At 49.4% G+C, this 17,575-nt stretch overlaps 1 protein-coding gene across 2 annotated transcripts in view; it reads left to right on the top strand.

Moving 5' to 3' along the window:
- The window catches only part of Ntn1 (netrin 1), a 199,053-nt gene that overhangs the window by 130,527 nt on the left and 50,951 nt on the right, over positions 1 to 17,575 (top strand). For both annotated transcript variants that reach the window (XM_031350911.1, XM_031350910.1), the window contains exon 4: positions 15,913 to 16,062. In XM_031350911.1, the coding sequence (XP_031206771.1) occupies positions 15,913 to 16,062 (150 nt within the window). The remainder of the gene's footprint in view (positions 1 to 15,912; positions 16,063 to 17,575) is intronic.

Here is a 17,575-nt window from a genome sequence, read left to right as displayed (position 1 = left end):
AACACCAACAGCAGAGAGAGCCTCAGCCAAGCGTGTGCCTTCTGAACATCGAGCCGCTTCTGCTTGTAAAGACACTTCCTTACTAACCAAACAACAGCAACCCAGATCCCACTGGCTCTGCAGACTCTCCTCTGAGAGAGAACACTTGCATTCCTCATGTACAGATGAGCAAGGTATCTCTCAGGAGGTAGACCATCCCTCCTTTTGTGTCTTTGGCCAATGGCTGCCTTTGCTGGCTGCCAGGAGAATCTGAACATGAAGATGGCAGAGGCTGTTTCCAAATCAGAGAGAAAAACAGATTCCAGAAAGAATGCTCCAGGGGACTCTGAGAATGGGCAGGTGGCCCTGGGCAATGAAATTCAAGGATATTGGACATTGTCAGGAAGCAAGAGCAGGGCTAGGGGGATGGTTTGGGGTCTTCAGAGAACAGAGTTGGAAGCTGTCCAGCTCCTTTGCCTATATCCAAAGTAGCTGCTCTCTCTTTTGCAGAAGAAATGGAAGCTAGGATCTCGTACACAGCCCCAACATAGAAATATTACCCATTTGGCCAAGAACTTTAACTTATGTTAGCCACTTCAGTGGGCAGTCCTGTGTCTGAGAGCAGGAAGGTCCAGGGTCTCCCTGAGGAAGGATACTGTCCACTTCCTGCCCTGCTGGTTTTTGCCTTTGGGGCAGGGATGCTCAGCTTCCTTTGCCAGTTGAGATTAAGGGTGGGGCAGGTACAGACAGAAGAGGGGGTGTCCTGTGACTTCAAATGCTGAAGTCAGCCCTGGTGGCCGTCTTCAGTTGCAGTCTTGGATATCAACTGTCCCCAGCCTTCGTGAGAACCCAAGAATAACTTGGAGAGGGAAAGCTGAGATGGATCCTGGTCAGGGAGGGACCAGAAAGAGCATATGGAAGAATGTGATCCTGCATCCTGATTGGTGAGGAAGAGTATGGTGTGAAAAAAAGGCTTTGCTTTCATTATTGGTGAGAAAAGGTTCTCCTCTGATTAAGAGGCAAAAAAAATGTGACAAAAGTAGCCATCTGATTGGTGGAGAAGGAATCCCTAGAGGGTTCTAGGCCTCTACCTCCTGCCCTTTCCTCCCCAACTGTTGCCTCCTTAGGAGATGTGGGAACTTCAAATATCCTCTTGCCAGAAAGAATGATTCTGGCAGGAGGGAGCTTTAGGAGTGGCTCAGAGGCTGCCTGGGGAGAGAGAGGTGTGCCTCTGAGTCTATTGGCGGAAAAACACCTACCCCTCTTCCATCATGTGGGCTCCCTCTGCCTGTCCTCCAGGGCCACATGGTTTAAGCAATGGCTCCTCGCACGCAAGCTTGTTGGTCCCCTGTTTTGTGCTCTTTTGACAGCTTGTTCTTCAAGGAGTGTGGATCTCTTCCCTAGCACTAGCCTCTGATGTACCCGGGAGGAGCCCCATGCTAGGCTCTCCCAGGAAGAACTTCACCTCTTTACTTTATCCTAATTTCACAGAAGAATTAGGACAACTGTCTCTCAACTCCCAAGTTGGCTTGGGAATGGCCGTGGGGCCCTCTTTACCCCCTGACTTCTCAGGGCCTGGGAGGAGCCCGGGCAGGGGGCCCGAGGCCACCCATACACTGCTGGCGATTGGCTGGCTCAAGACCTTGTTCAGTGTCGAGCAGGGGGTGGACCCAGACAAGAACAGCTTGGAGCAAGGGCATTTGATTCCAAACATTACTCTGCAGTCTCCCCATTTGGGAAGTTTCATAGCAACAAATTTGTTGGGGTCTTTCTCTCCTCCCCTAGCTTAGGAGCAAACCGGGACTGGCAGGGTTGGTGCATACAAAGGGCTGTAATAAACATGCCCAGGGAACAGGCCGCTGTACTCTCAGCTATTCAGAGCGATTTCACAGCGCTGGGCCAGCCTCATTATGGTGTGGGCTGTTGTCCTATACAAAGTCAGATGAGATGAATTTCTCCCCTTTCTCCGCAAAATGGTTTGTGAATGATACTCGTCCTGGAATCTGTCAAAAGATAGGAGTTTTTGTTTACCATCCGACTTCTTTATGGACTTAGCAGGCACTTTCCTTTTAGAGCCGGCAAAGGAGACTTTGCTATTTAACCACCTCAGCCATGTCTCCATTGATAACGATATTAATTTATCATTTTCCCAAACCATCTGTGATGGATAAAGACATTCCAGGAGGCTCCCGTGAACCGAATTGTGATGAGAATTAAGAAATTAACCACCACATCCAGCTTCCCCATCACAAAGGGCCCTCGTTCCATCTCACTGAGCAGCAGCCTGTTCTTCCCGCTCACTGCCCTGCCCCCTTCTCTTCTTCGCTGAATGTGGCTGAAAGAAGGCTGCTAAGACAGGGCTGGTGCGGAGCCTTAGGAAGATGCAATCATTAGTGGGACTGAAGGGAGAGACAGCGCTCACCAGCCCTGCCATGCAATCTTGATGCTCCCACCAACCTTTCTCCCTGCAGCTCTGTCAAGGGTTGGGGGGAGGGGGAGAAGTGAGAACCCCAGTCCAGCCTCCTCTGGCTTCTTGGAGGCCACTATATGGAACTGTCTCCCTGGCCCTTCCCCACCCTCCCTTATTTTTCTCTTGGTTGTTTTTTTGTTTTGTTTTATTTTTAGTTTTTTTGTTTTGTTTTGTTTTTCAAGACAGGGTTTCTCCATGTAGCCCTGGCTGTCCTGGAACTCACTCTGTAGATCAGGCTGGCCTCAACCTCAGAAATCCACCTGTCTCTGCCTCCCAAGTGCTAGGATCAAAGGTGTGCACCACCACTGCCCGGCTTGGATTTTTTTTTTTCCTTTCCCTTCCTGGCATCATAGGCATCTTTTTTTCCCAACTTGTCATTCTTGGTTATGTGTGAGGATTACCTGGGATGTTATAAAATGTGCTTGGGCTCCACTCCAAGAATTCTGGTTGCATTAATGGGTCCATATGATTTGGAGCCTTGGAAAAGCGTTCCGAGGCTGAGAGAACTGCCAGGGTAAGGGGTTGGTGTATATGAGATAAAGGTGGCAGGTTGTTCTTGCCTTTGGATTCAGGACGTCCCCAGGGGAGGCCTAGGTCCTACAGTTTATTCCTTTGAGAAGAGAGATCACCAATTGATGAATTCAGATGTTTTTAAAGACTCTTTTGATGAACCCTTGGATGGGGGGCACTTAAAGTTCTTTTCATTTTAAATCTTGCCTGGTGAGACGCGTATGTCATCTGTGTGTACGTGTGTGTAGACCTGGCCATCTGAGTCGCCTCAGAACTACGTCCCTCCTACACCCCTCTTCCCGACTCAGTGGCAGTGGCCACTCACCCTGTAAAAGCATCAGGTGTACACTCTCCCACCTTCTGGGTTCCTTGTGACAGTTCCATTTTCTGTCATAATTTGGGTGGTCCAGGGAGAAGAATTTTTACCAGAGTCAAGAAGATTATCAGTGGTTCTCGCTTAAGGCACAAAGGTCCCTCTCCACAAAGTGGCCTCCAGTTTGCAAGGAGAGAAAGAGGCAGCTCAGCTCCTGCAGCCAGGAGAGAAGTGGCAGGAAGAGCTTACCTCAGCATGGCCCTGTTGCTATAGCCTGGCTACACAATCTTAGGGATGAGAGAGTCAAGGCTCCAGCTATGGACGCGGCTCATGTGTACAGTCCACAGGGAATCGGGTTAATCTCATGGCACCTTAAATCTTGGTCATCTTAACTATGGCATTATCTTCAGGTTTTTGGCCACTGAGTCCTTTGGCATTCCACATTCTATCTGCCATTCTTCAGGAGTCAAACATCTTACCTCTCCCTGATTCAACGGGGGTTATTCTTCCCCCTCCCCCCACAGGGTTTCTCTGTGTAGCCCTGGCTGTCCTGGAACTCACTCTGTAGACCAGGCTAGCTTTGAACTCAGAAATCCGCCTGCCTCTGCCTCCTAAGTGCTGGGATTAAAAAGGTGTGTGCCACCACTGCTCAGCCCAATGGGGGTCATACTTTAGGGCAGTGTGTTTGTGATTAGGAAGAGCCAGGAAAAAAGGCAGAGTGATTTTGTCCTGTGACTCATACTCACTACCATGGGGAAACAGTATCCCTCAGCCTAGCACTGGTGTACACTGGTGTGTAGCCAGCTCTACCCCCCTGGGTATGAGGGTCCCTACCCTTCTACCTTTTCTCATTCCTAGACTCTGCACGGGCATTCCAGGGGTTCTCAGGGTTTGACTAGAAAAGATCCTGATCTTTGAGTCCCCCCAAGTTCTTGGTGCTTCTGGGCGTGGCAGCCAGACCATTGAGGATATTTGACTTGGCATAGAGTCTTTCCTTGGGGTTTCTGCTACAAAACATCAGGTGAACCTAGTGTCCAGGCTCCAGGTCAGGGCTCAGGTTTCACTTCTGGGTGAGTCATGCTTCACAGCCTCAGCCTTCCTGTCTGGAGTTGGGCAGAAGGATCCCTCCTTCCTCTTAGAGTCACCCACCATGTGGATTAAATGAGGCACACAGCATGCACTCTGAACATGTTCACCACTGTGATTATTTGTCTAAGTCAAGGAAAACAGAGACACCAGAGTCCTCACAGTCGGTACACAAAGTATCTCCTTTGCTCTTTGTTTTCTGCTCTGCCCTTATTGATTTATTTTGATGATCCAGTGGGTTTCATTAGGGCTGCTTATAGGGTCCAGGTGAGCGGCATTTACAGGAGCCTAGGGTCTTTACCAACAGCTATACTTCTAAAGAAAATCTCTCTCCGTTCCCCAGTGGCCATTCATTCTAAGGACCTTGTGAGCCCTTCCCTCCCCTTAGTTACCAAATTTGCCTGCGTGTCTTAGGAGGGGCACGTTCAGGAACACCCTGACTTCTCCCAATGACGGGATGTTGACAGGCCCAATCTTGGGTTTTGAGCTATAGATCACAACCGTTGTGGAATTAAAAGTGCAATATCAATGGCACATCCTAAAGACAGTGCTCTGTCGTCCTGCACTCCTTTCCTTCAGCTCTCACAGTCTCTCTGCTCCGTCTTTGATGGAGACCCCTGAGTCAGTCCCAGCCGCGGCTGAGAATTTTAATAGTTCTTATTCTCAGCACTAAGGCCAGACAGGCGTCTCTGCAGTCCTCACTCCCAGCTGCAGAAAAAGATCCTCTCGGACCAAAGCTCACTAGTCTATGGGTACAAATATGATTATTTACATGGTAATTTGATGGGTATGTCCTATCCCTTTAGGCTCGCCTAGCTCTTGGTGTGGAGTGTAGCATTTGGTAACTGGCCTCTCAGCCAAAGGGCTCAGCCCCAGTGTAGACTCTATGGCTGATTCCCACAGGATTGGAACAAGGTCCTAGGGATGTGCCCTGGTACCGTGGTTGCACACTGTCCATAAAGGATTTGCATGCTTTGGAAGCACCAATGATGAATGAGCCCAGCAGCAGGATGTGCCGAGCAGCTGCTTGTGGAGGCTCAGCGCAAAGGTGGGGACAGCTGTAGACAGCCAACCACAGTTCTGAAAGTGCCACTTGGGAGACGAGGCTGCATACGAGGGCAGCCTGCCTGACCACACTCCAGCATGCAGGCCACCAAAGCCTGGGCTGATCCTCACCATATTGCTTGTAGCTGTCGTAGGTCAAGTGCCTGGACTGGACCTTCCTTCCCATCTGCTATCCTCCCAGTCCAAGCCTGTGTGCACTCTTGCAGAAACAGTGGCACTCTAGGAACATGCTAAAGACCTGTGTTTTTCTCCTCAACTGTAGAACAGAGGCAGGAAGACTACTGTTCACTAGACCACAGCGGGTCACGTAATCCAGTTTAGAATTATGGGCTCCCCAGCCCTGCCCTGCCCTTCCTGTCGTCTGCACCTTGACCTGAAAGTGTCAGAGAAAAAAAAGCAAGGCCATCCATCCTAAAACATTTATTCTTCAGTGCCTTGTTAGCAACTGTTGTGGGGAGGGGAAAGCCTGGCTTGAAGGAAGTTAACATGGACAGCTGAAGGGGAAGACTGGGGACTAGCTGTGGATCTCCACCATCGGCTCCCCATGCCCCATTAGCATGGAGTATGTGGCCTTTGAGCTTCTTGTGACCCAGGAAGTGAGGGGACTGGCATTCCCATCCCCTGCCTCATTCTTTCGTCCAGATGCGCAGGACAGATGAAATGGCCTCTCCCTAGAGGAGAAGGCAGCGGCTTGGCCCTGAAATGAAAAAAAAAGAGAGAGAAAAAGAAGCTAATTGTGTGAGATGAGGTGAGTTATATGGAAGAAATAAACAGTGGAAGAGAAAGCCAGCGAAGGGAAGCTTTCTATGAGCCCCTGGGGTGGAACATTTAGAGGGGACTGGGGTGTGAGGAAAAAGCATAGAGAGAACAACAGGGCAGGCAGCCCCAAAGTCACAAAGCAGCTGAGCACTTGGTAGGCCCTTGGTCAGGAGGAAGGGAGAGAATGCAGGGCAGGGCCATCTCACCAGCATCTGGTAGGTCCTATCCCCAAAGCATGGGAGGCTAACGCAAAACCAAGAACAAAAGTAAAGAGGGGTATGTTGGCAGTTACAGAAGCTCCTTCTGCCTCTATGAGGGTGCTCCCCAACCCACCCAACCCACTCCTGTCTTCCCTCCCTGGCATTCCCCTACATTGGGGCATTGAACACCCTCAGGCCCAAGGGCCTCTCCTCCCACTGATGTCCAACAAGGCCATCCTCTGCCACATATGCGGCCAGAGCCATGGGTCCCTCCGTGTATACTCTTTGGTTGGTGGTCCAGTCCCCTGGAGCTCTGGGGGTCTGGCTGGTTGACACTGTTGCTCCCTCCATGGGACTACAAGCCCCCTCAGCTCCTTCAGTCCCTTTTCCAACTCCTCTATCAGGGATCCCACGTTCAGTCCAATGTTTGGTTGCAAGCATCCGCCTCTGTATTTGTCAGGCTCTGGCAAAGCTTCTCAGGAGATTGCCGTATCAGGCTCCCGTCAGCAAGTGGTTCAGGAATCCACAATAGCATCCGGGTTTGGTGACTGTATATGGTATGCATCCCCAGGTAGGGCAGTCTCTGGATGTCCCTTCCTTCAGTCTCTGCTCTATACTTTGTCTCCATATTTCCTCCTGTGAGTATTTTGTTCCCCCTTCTAAGAAGCACTGAAGCACCCACACTTTGTAAGGCAAGCCACAGTGGAGAAACAATACTCTCAAAGCTCGACAACCAGAAGGCAAACAATCCAGTTCAAAGTGGGCAAGATATTTAAACAGATACTTCATCTAGGATGGACAGATGGCGAATAAATCCGTGAAACATTAGCTGTTGCTGGGGAAATGCAAATTGAAATCACACTCAGATCTCTCTCATTGAAAATAAGAAATATAAGCCACTTAACATTTCCAAATGCCTGGCGAGGACAAGGACCTATTGGAGCCACTATGCACATTATTGGTAGGAACCCCACATGACATAGCTGCCCAGTGCTTCCCTGAAAAATGAGACCCCATTCTATCATAAGACCAGGATCCTGCTCACAAGCATTTCTCCTACAAAACAAACAAAAACCCAACAGTATACAAATATTTATAAGAGTCTTAGTTGTAATCGTCAATTGCCCTAAACTAGAGACAACCTCAGGGTGTGTCAGGAGATGTATGGATAAAGTAGGTACATCCCCACTGAAGAAGACTGCTTGGCCTTACAGCTGAGAAACGAACTGATTCTTATGCTGCCACAGACAAACCTCAAATGAGGTTGGCTACATGCAAGAGATGAGGCTCAACAGATGACAATACCTGGCAATCCCATTTGCATGTGTAGACATTGTAAATACCGTATACTTTCGGGATAAGACATTTTTGCAAAAGGTGAAGCTAGATGGAGTGGGGTCTGATGGCAGAGGAAGAGATTCTTGAGAGAGCTGGACAGTTCTGAATCCTGATGGAGGTGATAATTAGAACTGGCACCTGTGATAAAAGTCTGTAGACGTGCACAGCAAAAGGGAGTGAGTTTTACTTTGTGCAAATTACCATAACAGGGGGCTAAAGAGATGCCACAGTGCTTAAAGAGCACTGGCTGCTGCTCTTCCAGAGGTCCTGAGTTCAACTCCCAGCAACCACATGGTGGCTCACAGCCATCTATACTTAAATCTAAAGCCTTCTTCTGGCATGCAGGTATACATGCAGATAGAGCACTCATATACATAAAAGAAATAAATCTTAAAATTATAGTAACAATGGATGAGATTCCTTCCCTAGAGCTGTGGGTTGGGTGTGTCCCCAGAGGTAGTTTGGGCGTGTCCCCCAGAGGCCCACTCTTGGAAGCTTGATTCCCTGTGTAGCAATGTTAGGAGGTGTTGAGTTTTTTGCTTTTCTCCCTTTGGTTTTTCAAGACAAGGTTTCTCAGTGTAGTTCTGGCCTGGATTTCACTCTAGACGGGGGCTGGCCTTTAACTCAGAGATTCGCCTGCCTCTGCCTTCCTAGTACTTCCTAATCATGTGCCACCATCACCTGACAGGAGGTGTGAAACTGTAGGTAGGCCCTGGGACTGGAGAGATGGTTCCGTGGTTAAGAGAACTTACTGCTCTTCTAGAGGATCTGGGTTCAGATTCCAGCACCCACGGCAAGCAGTTCACAACTTCCTGTAACTTCAGTTCCAGAGGATCTGACACCCTCTGGCGTCTGTGGGCACCTGTATGCATAAAATGCACAGAAACTCATGAAAAAACAAACAAACAAAATAATTCTTTTAAAAAGAGACAGGGCCTAGTAGAAGGTGATAGTGTCATCAAGGCCATCCCCCTGGGAGAGGATTGATGTCCGTCTCTAGTGACACTGATTCCTGTGACGGTGGATTGTTTGAAGATGGAGTCTGGACCTTAGGGCTGGGCTCAGCCCTGAGTTCAGTTCTGCACTAACAAACAGGGAAAGACAGCATAAAGCCGGCTCTCTTGTCTCTGGCTCCTTGTCTGACCGTTCATTTGTACACGTGCCTGTTTCCGTTTCTTCCTCTCCACTATGTCACAGTCTAAGCAAGTGTTCCCTTACCTAAGGCCAAACAGATGGGGCTGCACAATCTTAGACTTTCAGCCTTTAAAACAGCCAGTTAAATCGGGCTGTGGTGGCGCATGCCTTTAATCCCAGCACTTGGGAGGCAGAAGCAGATGGATTTCTGAGTTCGAGGCCAGTCTGGTCTACAGAGTGAGTTTCAGGACAGCCAGGGCTACACAGAGAAACCCTGTCTCTGAGGAAAAAAAAAAAAGCCCAATAAACAAACAAAACCCAGCCAGTTAAATATAAAACATCCCTTTCCCTTTCTTTTTCTCTTTGTTCTTTTTGTTTTTTGAAACAACCTTCCTAAATGCTGGGATTTCCAGGCCTTAAAAACTGCTTTAAAGCAACCAGATTCAGAGAGCTTTCATTACAGGAACAGAAAATGGACTGAGCGCTTATGACACTGTCCCAGGGTCTTGTCTTCGTATCCCCATTTCCCTCACAACTCTGAAATCATTAAGAGCTGCCATACCCACCCCTAACCCGTGTTCAGCATTTACTCCCCTGCCCTGCCCTTTCTGAGTCATCACCTTCTTGTTCTGCTTGGCTTTCCTTCACATTATGCCCCATGCATTGCAAGATGCCCAAGCAACCTTGGCCATCTCTGGCATGTGCCTTCTCTTGGTTGCCCCACAACTTCCTTTGTGAAATTTGAGAAGGAATAAGTGTTTGCACGCTCCTTTGTGGCCAACACATGTCTTCTACCTTGTACAACCTCTAAGCAGTAGGAAACAGAGTGCCCATTAGGCTGGACACACAAGCAAGAGGTGTGAGGATGGAGAAAGCCTTTGGCCCTTGTTTTATCTGAACATGCTGACCCTGTCTATCTCCATGGATCCTTCTTCCTTTCCTGACCTTGAAGCAGCTAGAGATCAGTTGACCACAGGTCCACAGAACCCTCCCTACCTCTCCGTTCTTTGTGGACCACATCCAGGTACACAACCCAGTCCTGCTCAAAGCCTATAATGATGTGCCCCTGTCCTAGTTAGGTTTCTAGTGCTGGGATGAACACCATGAACCAAAGAACTTGGGGATGAGTCTTTCATTCTACAGCTTACAGTCCTTATGAAGGGAAATCAGGGCAGAAACTCAAGTAGGGCAGGAACCTGGAGGCAGAGACTGAAGTAAAGACCTTAGGGTAGTGCTGTCTACTACCTTGCTCTCCATGGCTTACTCAACTTGCTTTCTATACAACCCAGGGCCACCTACCCAGTGCTGGCACCACTCACATTGGACTCCCTCTCCCCCATCAATAATGAAAATGTCCCAAGGTTTGCCTACAGGCTAATCTGATAGAAGCATTTTCTCAGTTCCCTCTTCCAATATGGCCCAGTCTTGTACATGGCTGACAAAAAGCACAGCCCCTAGGAGGTTTGGGGGCAAGCAGCCCTTGTGAATGAGTCTTGTGGGTCTTGGAAGCTCTGTGGTCTCCTGATTGGCTCTGCCATCAAACTATTCCTTGAGGAATCTTGTAGGTTCCTCAAGTTCTCTGATTGGCCAGGGTCCTGACATTCCAGATAAAATAGCTTCTCTGCCTAGCGTACTGCTTTGTGCTTGGAGAGGCTTGAGAAATGGAAAAAAGGTTCTGCCAATCCCCTGGATTGGTGAGAGGTTCTGTTAGCTCTTGACTTTCCAGCACTTTCTATTTCTGGGACAAGAGTAGAGAATACTCCAACACACACACACACATCTAGATTCTGAGGCTGGGTCCATTAAAATCTCTTGCTTGAAGGTTTTACTTCCTGACCTCACCTGGCCTCTGATGGGTCTTGACCCCCTCAACTGGACTCTCTCTACTCAGGCCTTTACTGGCTACCCTTTTAGAAATGGCTGCTAATATCCCTAGGCTTATAGGAACTCAGAGCTGACAGAGACTCTAGGGATCATGGAAGCCCTAATAAGTACCCATTCGGCTTGCTACAGTCACAGATCACCCAGAGACGGGACCTACCACAGAGAAAGTTTCTTTCCCTTAGCAAAGGTGGCTAGTGACTTCACCCGGGGAGCTAACCTACAAGAAGTTCTGTGGGCGGATGAAAGGCAAGGCCATCTCCTTTAAAATCCAGGCCCTGGTCTGAGAGAGCCCTTAGGAGAGAGAGCGCTTGTATGGGATGTAGCACAGATGTGCTAGTCACCTTGAAACCCCAGAACAAAAAGTGTTGTGTACCTGCTGACTTAGACAACAGATAGTTAATCTCTCCCAGCTCTGGAGGCTGGAAATCCAAGGTCAAGGTGCCAGCTGGGCAGATTCCCTTTGAGGGCCAGGAGGGAGGGATCTGCTTCAGGCCTTTCTCCTGGGCTTACAGATGGTCACCCTCACCCTGTGCATTCACACGAACTTTCCTCTATAGCCGCCTTGTACCTCATCCCCATCTTCGAGGACACCTGTCGTTGATTAGAACCTACTCCAATGACCTATTTTTGTCATAATTACCTCTTTAAAGGATTCATATTTGTCTCATACATGAGCATTTGGGATTAGGACTTCAGGGTATGCATCCCAGGGGCTTGGCATGTGAATCAATTCTTAACAGAAGGCCAAAGTAGTAAGTTTTCTTGGCTCCTGGAGGCCTAAGGGACAGCCAGATCATGTTTGGATTGAGGACGAGGCTGTGCTTGTTCTGTTTCCCAGTTACAAAGGGACCAATGCTCAGCCAGCACCTCCCTATCCCACAAGCCTGTGTTCTAGATGGATGCCTCTTGAGTTTCCACTGGATTTCATTCCCCGGAGCCAGGGTACCCAGGAAAAGTAGACAAATTTCTCATAGGAGCCCCGGAAGACATCCAGCTGACCCTGTGAGCTGCTGGAAGGGCCTGGTCTCTACTTATACTCTCCAGTAGAAAGTAAGGGCCATGCTTGGGTGTGGGAAGCCATTGGCCAGTACCAGCTGCCTCCCGCCCCACTCTACCAGAGTTCTTGGAAGTCCCCTCCATTGGTAAGGTCCAGGCACAGTACTAGTGGGTGCTTGGACAGGGTACCCTGCAACACAAGCCCTGCTCCCTGCCCCTGCCCAGGATACTGTGATGAACAGCAGTCATGAGGTTAAGGTCTACACTCTAGATCCATGGAGGCAAAAACCCTTAGTGGAGTATAGACTGCTGTCTTTACAGAGAAGCCACCTGTAGTCCGGGGAGAAGGGTTTATTAATTCAGAGTCACTGGCAGGGACAGGAGAGGCCTGGGTCCTCTGCCATCTGTCTGAAACCACTTGAATTCTCTTGAGCAGTCTGTCTCTGTCTGCTGACCCAGCACAAACACAGGCCTGGGTTCTCTGCAGCCAGCTACATTCGTGGGAAACCTGATCCTGCCATGTTCTCAGGGACCCACACTTCCTTCACATTCTCTCTTCATGGAAAAACTTCTGGTAGCCTATTTCCCATGAGCAGGTGCTGCCTGCCCCATGTAGACTATATGGAATGGGTTGACTTCCCTGTAAAAACCATGGCTAACTTCCAGGGAAATGGGAGTCACCAGGAGGGCTTCCTGTGACAGAGGATGTTCCAGCCTGGGTCATGTTCTCAGAAAAATTAGGAAAGCTTTCTGTTAAACCCCCCATTGGAGCCCCAACAAAGTAAAAAGCCCCTTCCCCTTGCCTCATTCTGCACTTAAACCATCCTGCTGTGTGCGATTCACTGTGCTAGTGTATGTGTGAATCTCTGTGTGTTGTGCATGTACCCAGGTGTGTGACCTTGTGTCTCTGTGTTTACAGGCTAAGGAGTCACAGCCTTTGATTTTGTCTTCCTAAGGTTCTGAGGCTTCCCTGGGCTCTGGCTCTCTCTCTCTGACAAAGGCTGTTGGAAGTCTGTTTTTCCCTATTGTATTATTCAGGGTTCTCTAGAGGAACAGAACTTACAGAACGGATATACGTGTGTGTGTGTGTGTGTGTGTGTGTGTGTGTGTGTGTGTGTGTGTGGTGTGTGGGGGGGAATTTATTAGAATGGCTTATGGGCTATGGTCCAGCTAGTCCAACAATAGCTGCATGCTCTACCTAGGAAAGGTCCAAGAATCTAGTAGTTACTGGGTCCATGGGGTATGTCCCAGCTGGTCTTCGGTATATCTCAGCTGCTCTTCAATATATATCAGAACCCCAAAGAAGTAGGCTCTAATGTCAGCCAAGGAATGGACTTGCCCATGAGAGTGAAACAAGCAGGTAGAGAGAGAGCTTCCTTCTTCCATGTCCTTTACAGAGGCTGCCAGCAGAAGATGTGGCCCAGATTAAAGGTGGATATTCCCACCTCAGAACGATCTGGATTGAAGGGGTATCTCCCACCTCAGAGGTCTGGGTTAGAAGTGGGGCTTCCCACATTACACGATCTAATGAAGAAGAGAAGTCCCTCACAGGGGTACCCAGCTGTTTGGGGTTTAGTTAATCCCAGAGGTGGTCAGTTTGACAGCCAAGAATAGCCATCACACCCCTGTAGAGGACCTTACCACAAGTGCACTGCCTCTTGTTGGCTTTTTCTCTCACACTTAAAACCCTCCCTTCTTTGCTCAGAGGGTGCAGTTTGGGCCATTCTCTTTCCTGTGTCTATGGCCTTACTCTGGGGCTATTTGCCTGGGGATCGGGAATGAGTGAAGGTTGGATCTCTACTGGGTTGCATTTGGCTGCATTTTGATGCTGAGCCACACAATGTCCTCACAGTGCCTGAAACAGGGCAGAGTTTACTTATTTCCCTATGGAAGAGCCAGAAGTACAGAGGGGTGTCCTGAGAGGGTGAGGGGTCTAGACATTCTCTCTCCTTCAGGGCTCCAGGTCCTTCCCAGGTCTCATCAGCCTGTTGTCCTGTCCTCCGACAATCATACTGTTTCCACAGGGTATACATAAGAGAATGTAGCTGTGCTGGTATGGTCTGTCGGAGTCTTGATTGGTGCACCTCTGCTGGCAGATGCTCTGATGGCAGCATGGCCTGGATGTGATCCTTTAGGGACTTCTGTGCATAGATAATAACTGGTATGGATGTATACACCATACTGCTGCCACAGTTCGACCAGATGCATGGGTTTGCTTCCTACAGAATCTTAGGAGAAAGATTTGGAAATCCAGCAGCAAGTTTTAGCTTACAACTAAGCTAAGGATGAAACTTCAGGATGAGCTGACCATACAGAATACATGCCCATACAAAATTTATCTGGTCCCTGGCCTTGCCAGCAGTGGGCCAGCTAAGGTGGATGAGGTCTAAGCTTGCGGGACTTAATGCATAGTCTTCCATGCTCTTCCACCAGGCGCTCGTGCTGGGCCAGCTCCTACCAATGTGAAGACACTCTGGGCCAGTGCTGGTGCCTAGGTGTGATCTGGCTTGGAATCTTTGGTGACCAAGTAACCTTTTGTGACCTTCTGAGGATCCAGAAGTTACTGGTACACAGTTGAATTCCATTGGCATCCAGGGAGGATGGTCAGGGTGTGAATTTGGTTGCAGAGAAGGACAGGAGAGGTCAGCTGGCATGAGAACCTGGCATCCCCATATGCCTATGCCCATACCTGTGGCTCATGATGGTAAGATCCCGTTCTGTGGCCCTCTATTCTCACATGACCAAATGAGATGCATAGTGAAAAGTAGGTCACTGGGGTGGACCTTATATGGTTCTATCTGCCCTGGTTCCGGTTTTCTCAGCTTCCTAGCTCATTCCACACAAACAAGCTGTCTCAAGATCAAGCACATCCTGCACAGTGTGGTGACCTTTGCCATCTTGGAGGAAAACCCTCTAAGAGTGTGAGCCAAACTCAGTCTTCCCTTGGGCTACCTTTGTCACTAGTATGGAAAAAAAGTAGCCCATGCACCATTGTAGATGGGAAAATACCTCTGCTGAGACACTGTCTTCATCGGTGTACCCTAAATCCAAGTCTGTACCCTTTTTAAAAGTGAGTAATGATTTAGTCTTGATGGCCTGTGGAAAGGGTGACAGAGAGGACGAGCTGGCTGCAACAGACCTTTGATCTTTCCCTGCAGTAGGAGTGATATGGGCTTTAGTTCTTTGGGGATCTCAGTTCTCACTTATTTTCCTAGATATTTTTGTCCCCCTGTGGGGACAGAAACAAAGCAGCATGTGGCATGAATTGAAATGACTACAGATTGCATTGCTGGGGTGCCCTGCCCTCCTGGGCTTCCTGCAGTAGGAACAGGTACAACACTGCGTCCTTTACCCTGTCCCTTGCCAGCGGAGAAACCACTGCTTGGCACAGTGGCCTTTATGGCCTCTGCCTGAAGGGGTAGATGGTGCTTGGAGCCTCGTGGTGGTGGCAGAGATCTCCCCCAGAGGTCAGGCTGTGTCATGACTGGACTGCAGTGAGGGAGCTTTGGGATGCTTTTGGATGTGGGGCTACCCACCAGAGCTAACTCTTCAAAGCCAGGAGGGTCATGATGTTCCTGCAGTGGCCTCTGGCCTGCCTTCATTCCCAGCTTGACCTGGGAGGTTCACCTGTTCAACAGTTACTCGTCTAGTTGGGGTTTGAAGGGAAAGTGTTATAGTGACGTAGAGGTCTGGATTCTGGGCATCTGGCTGCTGAGCAAGTTGGGGCAGTATCCTAGGCACCTCCTCCCTTTGCCTCCCTCTGGCCAGCATCCCTGAACTTCATCAGCTCCAGACTCTCTTCCACGCAGGAACCCACCGAGAAATCTGGAAGAGAAGCCAGTACCTCTAGCCTTCAGTGAACCACCCACCCCCCGACACACACACTCCTTGACATCATAATTGAGTATCAGCTCTCCTTCTGGGCTTTGGAGGGGCTCCCTGGCTCCCTTCTCCTGTTCCTCAAGCAAGCCTTTGAAGTAGGTCCATTTTGATTTTGGTTCCCCATTTCTTGGTAGGTAGGCAATCCGTCTCAGAACTCCTAGAACATGTGCAAGCTTGGTTAGGCTACCTGTTCTTTTTCATTTTTTTTTCCTCTTAGGGATAGGGACCGTGGGACACCCCTGGGTGGGAAGGGCACTAACTACCTCTCTAATCCTTCTGTTTTCTGTTCTTCACAGCCTGTGATTGCCACCCTGTGGGTGCTGCTGGCAAGACCTGCAATCAAACCACTGGCCAGTGTCCCTGCAAGGACGGCGTGACGGGCATCACCTGCAACCGCTGTGCCAAAGGCTACCAGCAGAGTCGCTCCCCCATCGCCCCTTGCATCAGTATGTGTATCCACTCCTCCCATCTGCTTGAGTGGGATGGGGGGGGAGGTGACCCTGTGGGGACTGATTGCTCATGTCCAGTGGGTTTAGCCATCACCAGTGTACATCTCTTCGTTCACTGGTGCTCAGTAAGATCCCGTGAGAGAGTTTCCAGACCTGGAAATTCCTTCAGAAGCTGCAGCTATATGCATTAAAGCCAGAGTGCCCATAGTTCTCAGTCCTACAAGCACTGAGTTACTGGCTCCAGGCTGGACAGCAAGGCTCCTCTCCAGTATGAGCCTGACCCCTACTTTCACCCTAGACCCAGTGAACATGGGGGCCTACCACAGCTTCAGAGTCAGACCAAAGCCTTAGGCCTTTGAGAGAAGCTACTCAGATTCTCGGTCCCTGTGGCCCCTATGAAGGGTTAATAGAGCAGTGGAGTAGAGGTCCCAAAGAGACGTTACATAGAGAGAGTCAGTACTCAGGCCTTGGCTATGGAGGGTCTCTGTATATTGCATCTGATGAGTGATGCTACTGTGACCATGGGCAGAAAGTGAGGTCTGGCCGGCAACTCAGGCCTAACCCAGGTCCAGCCTCATTCTGGTGATTCCTTGGCGAGGGCTGTCCAAGCCAAGAAAGGACATCTGGGGCAGAGGAGCAGGAGAGAGTCTCAGCACACATGCTAGAGTCCAAGGAACCAAGTGGATTCTCTAGAGAGCAGGCTTGGTGTGCTCTGCCCAGGGAGCTGGCTACCGGCTGTTTTTGGCATGGCATAGTGCCTTGTACCTTAGTTAATGATTTAAACAAAAATCAATGGAAGGATACTATTTCAAGGCACAATAAAAAGCATATGATGTCACGGGGCATGGTGGTGTGAACTTATAATCCCAGCACTTGGGAGGCAGAGGCAAGAGGGCTGAAGGTTTGACGCTAGCCTGGGCTATGGACTGAGACCTCTGTATTAATTTTTTAAAAAAGAAGAAAAATAAAAAGACATATTGTCTGCAGCCGCTTTTGTGAAGCAAAAAGCAGCAGAGACTATAACCCACAAAGCCTGAAATATTTACTATTTGGCCCTTTTTAGAAGTCAGTCAATCTCAATTTCTGAAATTCCTAGAGTCCCTTAGTAGTCCCCATGACTGATTAGTGATGGGGACTCAGAACAGCCCAAGACTTGTGGGGCCAGCGCCTGGAGTCCCTTCCTGCCAGGAAGCCATCTCTGATTCCTAGATGTTCCTCATAAAAGTCACAGTCATCCCTGCCTCAAATAGGTGGGAACCTTAAGACAGCCCACATCTCTCCTGCCCCACTGCATGTGCTTATCTGTCCTACTACGTGTGGGCTTTGCTTCCAGAACAGGTGAGCTCTGTTGGTTCTGACAGCAATTCTGACCAGTTTATGAGTCAGGAGTCTCTGTCAGAGTGTCCCTGTGGGCGCACTGTCAGCACATGACCCCATGCTAGCGTAAGGCACTCCTGATGTCCTCTCAGGGTACAGCAGGTGGAAAGGGTGCATAGAATGGCTGTTGTTC

Source organism: Mastomys coucha, unplaced genomic scaffold, assembly GCF_008632895.1.
Source record: "Mastomys coucha isolate ucsf_1 unplaced genomic scaffold, UCSF_Mcou_1 pScaffold5, whole genome shotgun sequence".
Classification (NCBI taxonomy): domain Eukaryota; kingdom Metazoa; phylum Chordata; class Mammalia; order Rodentia; family Muridae; genus Mastomys; species Mastomys coucha.
The sequence above is the reverse complement of the archived record's forward strand: the minus strand, read 5'-3'. Positions and strand labels throughout refer to the sequence as shown.